At 40.3% G+C, this 10755-nt stretch overlaps 1 protein-coding gene across 1 annotated transcript in view; it reads left to right on the forward strand.

Moving 5' to 3' along the window:
- The window catches only part of LOC119420330 (clathrin heavy chain 1), a 37011-nt gene extending 26539 nt beyond the window's left edge, over positions 1-10472 (forward strand). The window contains exons 13-28 of the mRNA XM_037687717.1: positions 1535-1698; positions 3081-3206; positions 3296-3438; positions 3774-4008; positions 4125-4247; positions 4325-4470; positions 4578-4761; positions 4843-5035; positions 6665-6822; positions 6941-7213; positions 7320-7637; positions 7914-8045; positions 8132-8242; positions 8319-8489; positions 8624-8845; positions 10356-10472. Coding sequence (XP_037543645.1) covers positions 1535-1698; positions 3081-3206; positions 3296-3438; positions 3774-4008; positions 4125-4247; positions 4325-4470; positions 4578-4761; positions 4843-5035; positions 6665-6822; positions 6941-7213; positions 7320-7637; positions 7914-8045; positions 8132-8242; positions 8319-8489; positions 8624-8845; positions 10356-10472 — 2816 coding nt within the window. The remainder of the gene's footprint in view (positions 1-1534; positions 1699-3080; positions 3207-3295; positions 3439-3773; positions 4009-4124; positions 4248-4324; positions 4471-4577; positions 4762-4842; positions 5036-6664; positions 6823-6940; positions 7214-7319; positions 7638-7913; positions 8046-8131; positions 8243-8318; positions 8490-8623; positions 8846-10355) is intronic.
- The last annotated feature ends 283 nt before the right edge of the window (positions 10473-10755 follow it).

Consider the following 10755-nt stretch of genomic DNA (forward strand, 5'->3'; position numbering starts at 1 on the left):
GGGCTAGAGAGAAAAGGTCAATGTCATAGTTCATGAGTGAGCCACTGGGATGGAACAGCATGACTTCAGACTTCTTCTCATTGAAGCTTAAGAAGTTTAAAGCCATCCAGTCCCGGATGTCAGCCAGGTTTTCTTGAACCAGATGGTCTTGGTAGTATAATGCCTTGTATGAAACTTTATGAAGCAGAGACTGAAAAGCAAATACTCCCCCTCCCTCAATTAATGTAAGAGCTTTGAACTTGCAACAGCTGCGCAAACAATTTATTTATTTATTTTTGGACAGTGTCCTTTGACATGGAACAGGTATTATATATTTGCACTAGAGCAACTGCAGGTCGGCAGCATCCTAATTAAAATTCTAACTAAAATTTTCTCTACAGCTAATGATCAGAAACCCATCGTGATAGGAATTATGAAAATGCTTATTTTAGGAAAGCCCTAATAACAAAAAGCAGAAGACTTGCAGATAAATGCTGGAGGAATTGTGGTATGGTCGGTGACCAAATGCGTCTTTTGGGACAGCCCCAAAATTAAGACCTTTTTGGGAGAACATTAAACAGAAGATTGAGGACTTTCTAAGGACAGATCTTCCAATGGACCCATTTCTTCTGGACATGTATCCCAAGGACTTACTCACTAAAGATCATGTCAAAGATCACCAAAGATGTTCTGTCTGGAACAGGTCACTCGTGGCTCAATGAGACTATCCTTTATAAAGGTTGAATGGGAAAAAAAAATTGTTACATATTGCACATCCTGTTGCTAGTGGCAAGAAAGACCATTACCCTAAACTGGATTAAACTATGCTCACAAACTGTTGCTCAATGGATGCAAACATTGAAACGTGTCTATATGTGATGGTGTCTGACTGCCCAGTTACAAATGAAAATGGACATTTTCTCACAAAGATGGTCAGGACTCTATTCTATTTGACTAATCTGAATGTTGCTCAATTCTGCATGCATCTATTGTTTAGATTGGATCAATAAATTTATCAAAAACAAACACTTTGTTCTTTATCATCTGTAAATTGCCTTTGTTGTTGTTCTTTGAGGTAATAAAGTTCCAAAAAAACAAAAGGCCTGCAGTTTATCTTACAAAAAGTATTTCCCCTCCATGTGTCTGAAAGCCCCTCGTGTTCTTCCTCTGGTTTTGGGAACAGAACCTCGGGACCTGCCTTTGGGAAAACTTCTACATGAAGTCATTCTTTCAGTTCAGTTTCATGGTGCGACTTGTTTTTTGGTTTTATATACGCTGGAATTCCATCCTGCCCTTGTACTTGAATAAACATAATCCAACTTACCGATTAGACGTCAAGGCTACAGAAGAGGCCATTCCATCAATAGTTTGACTGGAATGACCTGGACGGGCTCAACTGCAGGTTTTTGTTTTTCTGGGGGGGGGCCATTTTAAAAGTTGTGTGGAATAGAACAGCATGTTAAGACCTGTTTAAACTTTTCAGACTATAGTATTAGATCATAATTTTCGTTAGTTTTGTGTTTGCTAATGATATTGACACGTCTTTGTTCCTTAGGTTTGTTCTACTTCCTGGGTTCTATTGTGAACTTCAGTCAGGATCCTGAAGTTCACTTCAAATACATTCAAGCTGCCTGCAAGACCGGCCAGATCAAAGAGGTGGAGAGGATCTGTAGAGAGAGCAACTGCTACGACCCTGAGCGAGTCAAGAACTTCCTCAAGGTAAAGCCAAAACACAAAGATAATGGTGCATTTTGAACTTTTCTTTTTTTTTTACTTTTCCGTCTTGACACTTAAAACGCAAAATCATTTTATTTGGTGTGCTTCTGATGTCTGCCATTTGTTTTAGTGTAAAGACAAAATTTCCCAAGTGATGTTTTGTAATCTTTAATTCTGCTTCTTTGTATTCATATTTCTTTAGGTCAGATATTTTAAAGTTTGGTTCTGCGGAAAGTTTGAGAATGGTTTATTATTTTTTTTTGGTCGTTCATATATATGTTGCAGTGGCAAGGCCAAAGTAGATTTGGATGTATTAAAACAACTCCAATCTAAAAATTATATTGCGTTTCATGTGAACACATCATTGTCAGTTTTGCATTGATGCAGTATTCTGGCAGAATTATTTTTAAATTCTTACTGGATGTTTTACAACTAGCTGCTGCAGCAAATCTTCATTGAAGTCAAAGTAAATAACTATGAAATGCAGAAGAGAGTAGTTCATGACATTTCCACAGAACTCCACTTCAAAAGATCTGATATTTCATTTTAAAGTAAGTTTGTGAATAAATCTGGAATTAAAGTAAAAAAAAAAAAAAAAAACACGATAAATTTACATTTTAGTCAATTTTATAAATAAAAATTATTACGGTAGTATCACCGACACTTGGCAGTGTGTCTTGTTATAAATGTTCAAGCAGTAATCCTGATGGCAGTAAAATATTTTTTTATCCTTTACCTTTTATCTTTGGAATGACAGGACTTGTATCAGGTAAATTTGTTTTTCCACAAAGCACAGGATCCCATTTTCCCCTCTTCCTTTTCTTTAAAACACAGGCTTGTAACTGGGATTTGTATGGGGGTGTGTATGTTTATACTTCACAGTCCATACACTGCTTGGGTACAGACCGTTCTAGACTAGTTTTGTATAGTGCTAATCGTTCATTTAATGTTTGTGTAGTTACAGGTGTTAACCTAGCTATCGAGCTGAACTCCTATAGTTTGTGCTTGTGTGTGTCTTGTAATAAGAGGTTGTAGTCAGTGCAGCATGTTCCTAAATATTAGTGACTTAATGGTGTGTAATTAGTGGCTCAATCCCAGTTTGCTCATTCTGTGGATGGCAGCAGTGCGTCGGCCCGTCTGCTGATCACTGCTGCCCCCTCATGATCCAGTAACATAATCTGTCTGTTACAGTAACATTTCTTTGATGTGTTGCTGTTAAATTGCATCTTAAATGTAAAATTGATCATTGTGTTAAATTTATATTTCTGTTAAGTAGTTTTATCAGTTTTTTGTTAATCATGTTAAAATTAGTTTATTTAGACCTTTTCTTGCTGGTCATGTCTAACACTCTGACCCCCCCCCCCCCCCCTTTTTTTGTGACACAGGAAGCCAAACTCACCGACCAACTGCCCCTCATCATTGTCTGTGATCGTTTTGATTTCGTCCACGACCTCGTCCTCTACCTCTACCGCAACAACCTGCAGAAGTACATTGAGATTTATGTTCAGAAGGTGAACATTGAACCAGACAGTTGCAGGAATGCAGAACTACATTTTGTACAAATGAGAAATATTTACAGTCAAGTTTTTTTTTGTTTTAGGTGAATCCCAGTCGCCTGCCTGTTGTAGTCGGCGGTCTCTTGGATGTGGACTGCTCTGAGGATGTCATCAAGAGTCTGATCCTAGTTGTCAGGGGGCAGTTCTCTACTGATGAGCTGGTTGCAGAGGTGGAAAAGAGGAACAGGTGTTGTACTTTTTCATCATTGATTTCCTCCCACATTACTGCCACCAAAAAAAACTGAAATATTAAATTATACTTATTGTAAGAAATAAGAATAGGAGATTAATAAAGAAAATAAGACGATTGCAGCTTTTCATGCAGCAAAGAATGATTGCTATTTACTAATGGGACTGAACATTTAATTTATTTGCAATTTGTCGTTTAGAAAACTTTTTTTTTTTAAGAGTACACTTTCAAAGAAGTAGCCCTAAACTTATTGAAATGCTAAAATTAACATTATAATTGGTCTAATTTGTGTTGAAAAATCAAATGTGGGCGTCCGTTTGTTTTCATCTCAGGCTCAAGCTGTTGCTGCCATGGCTGGAGTCTCGAATTCATGAAGGTTGTGAAGAACCTGCTACCCACAATGCCCTGGCAAAGATCTACATTGACAGCAACAACAACCCTGAACGCTTCCTGCGAGAAAATCCTTTCTACGACAGTCGCGTGGTGGGAAAGTACTGTGAGAAGAGAGACCCTCATCTTGCCTGTGTGGCTTATGAGCGAGGACAGTGCGACCAGGAGCTAATCAATGTGAGGAACATGGTTTCCTGGGTTCTGCTTTTACTTTAATCTACTTAAAATCGTGGTTATAGACTCGGCTATTTTCTTTTTAACAGGAAACATAATATTTGTCTTTATCTCATCAGGTTTGCAATGAGAACTCCCTCTTCAAGAGCTTGTCCCGCTACCTCGTCCGACGCAAGGACCCTGAACTGTGGGCCAGTGTCCTGCTCGAGAGCAATCCCTTCAGGCGACCACTCATCGATCAGGTATAGGTGGAAAAATGTGAAGCTGCGTCTTAATCTGTACCTTTTGCCTTGTGCTTTTCTAAACTATTTGATTTCAGGTGGTACAAACAGCACTGTCAGAAACTCAAGATCCAGAGGAGGTGTCTGTCACCGTCAAAGCTTTCATGACTGCCGACTTGCCCAATGAGCTCATTGAGCTGCTGGAGAAGATTGTGTTGGACAACTCGGTCTTCAGTGAACACAGGTGTTGAATCGAATCACAGAGCACTTCTGCCATTACCTCAGTCATTTCTAAGTTTAATGAATAGTCTGAGGGTGAGCGTACTCAGTACCGTCTTGATTCTGCTTCAGAAATCTGCAGAACCTGCTGATCTTGACGGCAATCAAAGCTGACCACACCCGTGTGATGGAGTACATCAGCAGGCTGGATAATTATGATGCTCCTGATATTGCAAACATTGCCATCAGCAATGAGCTCTACGAGGAGGCCTTTGCCATCTTTAAGAAGTTTGATGTCAACACCTCTGCTGTGCAGGTCTGTCAGGACTCTTAGCTCTTATACTGATGCCTTATTGAGGGAAGATGAGTTAATTGTTTTTAATTATTATTTTCTTAGGTGCTAATAGAGCATATTGGTAACCTGGACCGGGCCTATGAGTTTGCGGAACGCTGCAATGAACCAGCTGTGTGGAGCCAGCTGGCCAAGGCTCAGCTACAGAAAGAGCTGGTCAAGGAAGCAATCGACTCCTACATCAAAGCTGACGACCCCTCTGCGTACATGGAGGTGGTAGCTGCAGCCGATAAGAGTGGTAAGGAGACTGGTTGAGCTTCATTTAAGGAAAAATATATGGATTAGAAGTGACTTAACAAATTGTGTGAAGTAATGTAGATTCATTTGTGCCAATAAGAAATGGTTTTCATCCATTTGACATGATGCTCACAGTAAGATCGCTCCACCCATACGGAAATATAACCAGGGTGAGCTAACCTCAAACAAACAAACAAACAAGATGGCTGTATTGGTGGAGGTAGTGACGATCACGAAGTGAAGGTGTTCAGTGAGGCATTTTTGCCTTGCAGTGAAATTCAGTATGTACGAAGTGTAAATTTTACTTTACACAACCTGTTAAATGCTTTGTGCAAAATCTGTTTAACAGAGTGGTTCCCAAACTTTGTTCAGATGTGTACCCCTTCAGACATTCGACCTCTAGCCAAGTACCCCCCCATTTAAAATGTGTTCTCAAAAACTGCACACGTCAAATAAAATCTTACTGTAAATGTTTTCCCACCAAATATTTATTAATAAATGTCAGCATGAATAAGCAATACATTTGTAGGCTGAATTATCCAAACATTTAGCCTGTGTAGAATGAATACATTGCAAAACATTTATATGATGACTAACAGTTATTGAACATACTGTGTAGTTAATTAAACTCACCACAGTTTTAATGAGAAGGGTGTGCTTGGAAGGATGCACACAACTCTGGTAAGTTTGTCTTAATTTGAGACAGTCAGAGTCTTAAACCATTCTCAACACAAAGTCTTGCTCTGTATTTTGTTTTGCTCCGTTTTGTTTTCATATTTGTCAGAGCTGAGTCCACATTCACACAAGAACGTTGTAGCAAAGGGCATCAAGAGAGATTCAGAGATTTACTTGTCATACACACCACACGTGGTACATGAGGTGGGACGAAACGATGTACGCGCCGTCCCAGTTACATCCAACAAAAACACAAATTGTAAAGAGAAACAGTAAGATTGGAGTCATGAACTAAGGTTATACTACATTCACTAAACTAAAAATACAGACTAAGAATACATTAAGCACTAATGGTACAAAAACAACACACCAAAACAGCAGCACGAACATGAGTCTGTGAGCAGATGAGGACCAACGAACACAGCAACTTGAAATAATCAGTCTTGACACATTTGGCTGTTCTGTGCGCAGTCCGATCCAGAAATTCGGCAACACCTTCTGTTTTCGCAGCCGGGACCAGACGCTTTGATTAACAGGGTTTATTCAGAGAGTCACCCTTCTTAGTCAATTCAATGATTTTGCTGAACACTAGATGGCAGTATTTACATAATGTATTTATGTTGAGAAGGCGCCTCAGTCTATTTATGTAGTGTAGTCTGGCTCTTCACATTTTTTATTTTTTCAAAATTTCTCACATACCTCCTACGTCCCTCTTGTGTACCTCAGGGGTACGAGTACCTCACTTCTGGAGGTACTAGTTTAACAGATCACAACAAACGAAGACTATTGATTGACAGGTCGCATCTCATTAAAAGCTTTCAATAATTTCAGCTGTGCTGTGGACTTTAAGTTTTGTCAGATGAGTAATGAGTTAGTAGACGATGTCTAGTGTTCACTGAAAGTGCAGTCAGAAGATTGTATTTATTATTTTTTAATGGTCCATGTTGTGTTCCAGGAAATTGGGAGGACTTGGTCAAATTCCTTCAGATGGCTCGTAAGAAGGCTCGTGAGTCCTATGTGGAGACGGAGCTGATCTTTGCGTTGGCCAAAACCAATCGTCTGGCTGAACTGGAAGAGTTTATTAATGGGCCCAACAATGCTCACATCCAACAGGTTAGACCTGCTCTCATGTAGTCCAAACGTTGTCACATTACATTTAAAATGATGCATCTGTAGAGCTTCCCATAAACTTAAAAAAAAAATTGTTTTTATTTTTGTTGTTTTTTTTTAGGTTGGTGACCGTTGCTACGATGAAAAAATGTACGAAGCAGCTAAACTGCTGTACAACAATGTGTCCAACTTTGGTCGTCTGGCTTCCACTCTGGTGCACCTCGGAGAGTACCAGGCTGCTGTGGATGGCGCCCGTAAAGCCAACAGCACCCGCACCTGGAAAGAGGTGTGCTTCGCCTGTGTGGATGGACAAGAGTTCAGACTCGCACAGATGTGCGGCCTCCACATCGTGGTTCACGCTGATGAGCTGGAGGAGCTGATCAACTATTATCAAGTAGGTTAAATGAAACATTACCGTCAAACAAATGGAGGTATTCTGTTAGATTTTTTTTTTTCCCCCATGTTTCGTTAAAAACTTTAATGTGTCCCCTCTCCCTCAGGACCGCGGCTACTTTGAGGAGTTGATCACCATGCTCGAGGCCGCTCTGGGCCTGGAACGGGCTCACATGGGAATGTTCACCGAGTTGGCCATCCTTTACTCAAAGTTCAAACCCCAGAAGATGAGGGAGCATCTGGAACTGTTTTGGTCCAGAGTTAACATCCCAAAGGTCCTGAGAGCAGCGGAGCAGGCTCATCTGTGGGCAGAGTTGGTCTTCCTGTACGACAAGTATGAGGAGTTTGACAACGCCATCATCACCATGATGAATCACCCGACAGACGCCTGGAAGGAGGGCCAGTTCAAAGATATCATCACCAAAGTACGGTTTGATCACATGGCAAAATGAAACCTTGTTCTATTTTAAGAACGTCAGGCAGTTTTTAAATATGACAGTAATGCAGTGATTTAGTTGTGATAAACGACCGTTTTTCCAATAATTACATAATTCTTTTGTTTTGGCAACTTTACTAAAAGTTTCTCATCAACAAAGATCTGTTTTTATACTGCGTTTTAAACTAGTGTGGATTTTTATTTTATTTTTTATATGCATTTCTTTTGTTGTTGCTGTAATTTAACGTTGTCGTTTTGTTTGCAGGTGGCCAACGTGGAGCTGTACTACAAAGCCGTTCAGTTCTACCTGGAGTTCAAGCCGTTGTTACTGAACGATTTGCTCATGGTTCTTTCCCCGAGACTGGATCATTCACGTGCTGTCAACTACTTCAGCAAGGTTCGATTCACTTCCTCTAAAAATGAACAAGCTGGACTAAAATACACACATTCTCTGGTTTAAATTGTGATTTTGTTCGTTACCAGGTGAAACAGCTGCCTCTTGTCAAACCCTACCTACGGTCAGTACAGAACCACAACAATAAATCAGTCAATGAAGCACTTAACAACCTCTTCATCACAGAAGAGGACTATCAGGTGAGCGCCGTTGACATCAGTTAATTTTGATTTAGAAAATAAAGCTTTAATTTGACATTTATGTCATTTGTACCAGGCACTGAGGACATCGATAGACGCTTACGATAACTTTGACACCATCTCGCTGGCCCAACGCATGGAGAAACACGAGCTGATTGAGTTCAGAAGAATTGCTGCCTACCTCTTCAAAGGCAACAACCGCTGGAAACAGAGTGTGGAGCTTTGTAAGAAAGACAAGCTGTACAAGGTATTTTTCTGTTTTTCCTTTTCTTTTAGAATAGGTAACGCTTTATACTGGCAGAGATGAGAATGAAGTGGCTGTATGAAAAGTAGACTTGTAAAGCATCAACACGGAGCTCGTTTGTGTCGTCACGGCTGCAGGATGCCATGCAGTATGCTTCAGAGTCCAAAGACATAGAGCTGGCAGAGGAGCTCCTCGCCTGGTTCCTGCAGGAGAACAAGAAGGAGTGTTTTGCTGCCTGCCTTTTCTCTTGCTATGACCTGCTGCGGCCCGATGTGGTGCTGGAAACCGCCTGGAGGCACAACATCATGGACTTCTCTATGCCGTACTTCATTCAGGTCATGAGGGAGTACCTCAGTAAGGTAGGTCAGCTCTTCTTGTTGGAGTTAAATATGCACAATACACTAACTTGCATATTCTTGTTGTTTTCCAAATGTGAACATGGTTCTAAAACGATTTCAACTTCAAATGTAAATCACACTTTAGTTGAGTGCGTTCTGTGTCTGCGTCATACACAGCTCCGTGTTATGCAAAAGGTTTTTCATTGATCCTCAGCTGGTTACTGGAGGACGCATATGCGAACGCTTAATGTTGTGTAGCAGCAGGTTGACGGATGAACCCGACTTCCTGTTGCTTTGTTTGAACCCCAGGGAGCGCCTGGCCCTCGGTACCACACTGCATCTCAGCGCTGCAGCTTACAGCCAGCAGTAACACACACAGCATGTCTGTTTACAGTAAACTAACATTTCATCTGAGCAGTTGGTTTATGGAGCATGAAAAACTGCTAAATCTGAAGTTCACCGTTGAGCAAACCTTCATTTTGTTTTTATGGCTCCTAGGGATGGGCAGGGATGTTCAGATATCCAAATAGTTGGTTAAAATATACAACTTTGCTTCGCTAATACAACTCTAGTTTTGATAAGTGGCTGGTGTTTTTCCATTGGGTGACATTAAGTTATTTCCTAAGAATCACGCTGCTGATCCAAGCAGGGCTGCCGTGATCAACACTACACTGACCCAAAAAAACAGTTGGTGTCTTTTTGCTATCATTTTATTGAAAATGATTTTTTTCTTTCAAATGGAAACTTCATTCATTTCTATTTGAGCAACACCGTTTACTGCAAGAACACGTCGTCCATATTCATACGCTGGGCAGGTGACGATAAGGGAACACAAAGCTGCTAGTAGAAATGGCAAAAGCAAACGTGTCGACCAGTACCTGCACTTGCTGTTCAATCGGAGAGGATCTTTTCAACAATGCAGGTCTTCATTCCAACCATATGGACCATAATCTTGTTTTCTTTATTTCCCTTAAGAAAACTGTCTGGTTGTAGTCCTAAACCACAAAGCAGTTAAGATTAAACGATGTTCAGTCAGGTCATCTGGACGGTTTCTTTTTTGCCGAGACGTTTCATCCAAAGAACTACTTCAATCTGTGAATCAGTTTGTTTGGTGGCTGGCTTCTCAGATCGAAGAAGTCCTTTGGATGAAGGACGAAACGTCTCGGCAATAAAAGAAACCGTCCAGTTGACCTGACTGAACATTGTTGGATTTTTACCTGGATTATTGAGCATGAACTTTGGTGCAGTTAAGATTAACTCGCACACACTAAATTTTCTCATAAGTGTGGTCTTCCTAAATATATCGAGCTGTTTTTAAGCAACATAAAACGTTTTTTTTGTGCTACAGTATTTAGCATTGCACAGTAAAGTGCTAAACTAACAAACATTGTGAAAAGTGTGGATGATGCATGTTTGAGAAGTGGTGAGATGATTGATATAAATCGATAATAAATTTAAAAAGTGCTTTTGTGATGTCTATTCCTGATGCTGCTCTCTCAAAAACTTGCATTTTTATTTTTTTATCTTTCAGGTTAATAAACTTGAAACTTCAGAGTCCGTAAGAAAAGAAGAGGAGCAGGCAACGGAGACGCAACCCATCGTCTACGGTAACGATCCGACAGCGGCATCCATCTCCACATCACTGTGATCTTTGTCAACTGCAGCAGATGTTTTCTCTCACAGCACTTCTAGTGATCTACCACTAGTGTCCTGTGGAAAATTTTAGCCCCAATGAACTTTAATTGAAAATATATATCTGAATTATGAGTTTGACTTTGAGGTTCTTCATATGAAGTTCCCAGTGACTATGGAAATCAGGGAAAACCTGGAAACTGACTTGCATTTTCCAGACAGGGAAGACTCAGGGAACTTGAACACTGATCTGCTGATCAAAAGAAAATCTTTAAGATATTGGTGTGCACATGTATTAA

This window comes from Nematolebias whitei, chromosome 14, assembly GCF_014905685.2.
Source record: "Nematolebias whitei isolate Nwh7 chromosome 14, NemWhi1, whole genome shotgun sequence".
NCBI classification, from domain to species: Eukaryota; Metazoa; Chordata; class Actinopteri; order Cyprinodontiformes; family Rivulidae; genus Nematolebias; species Nematolebias whitei.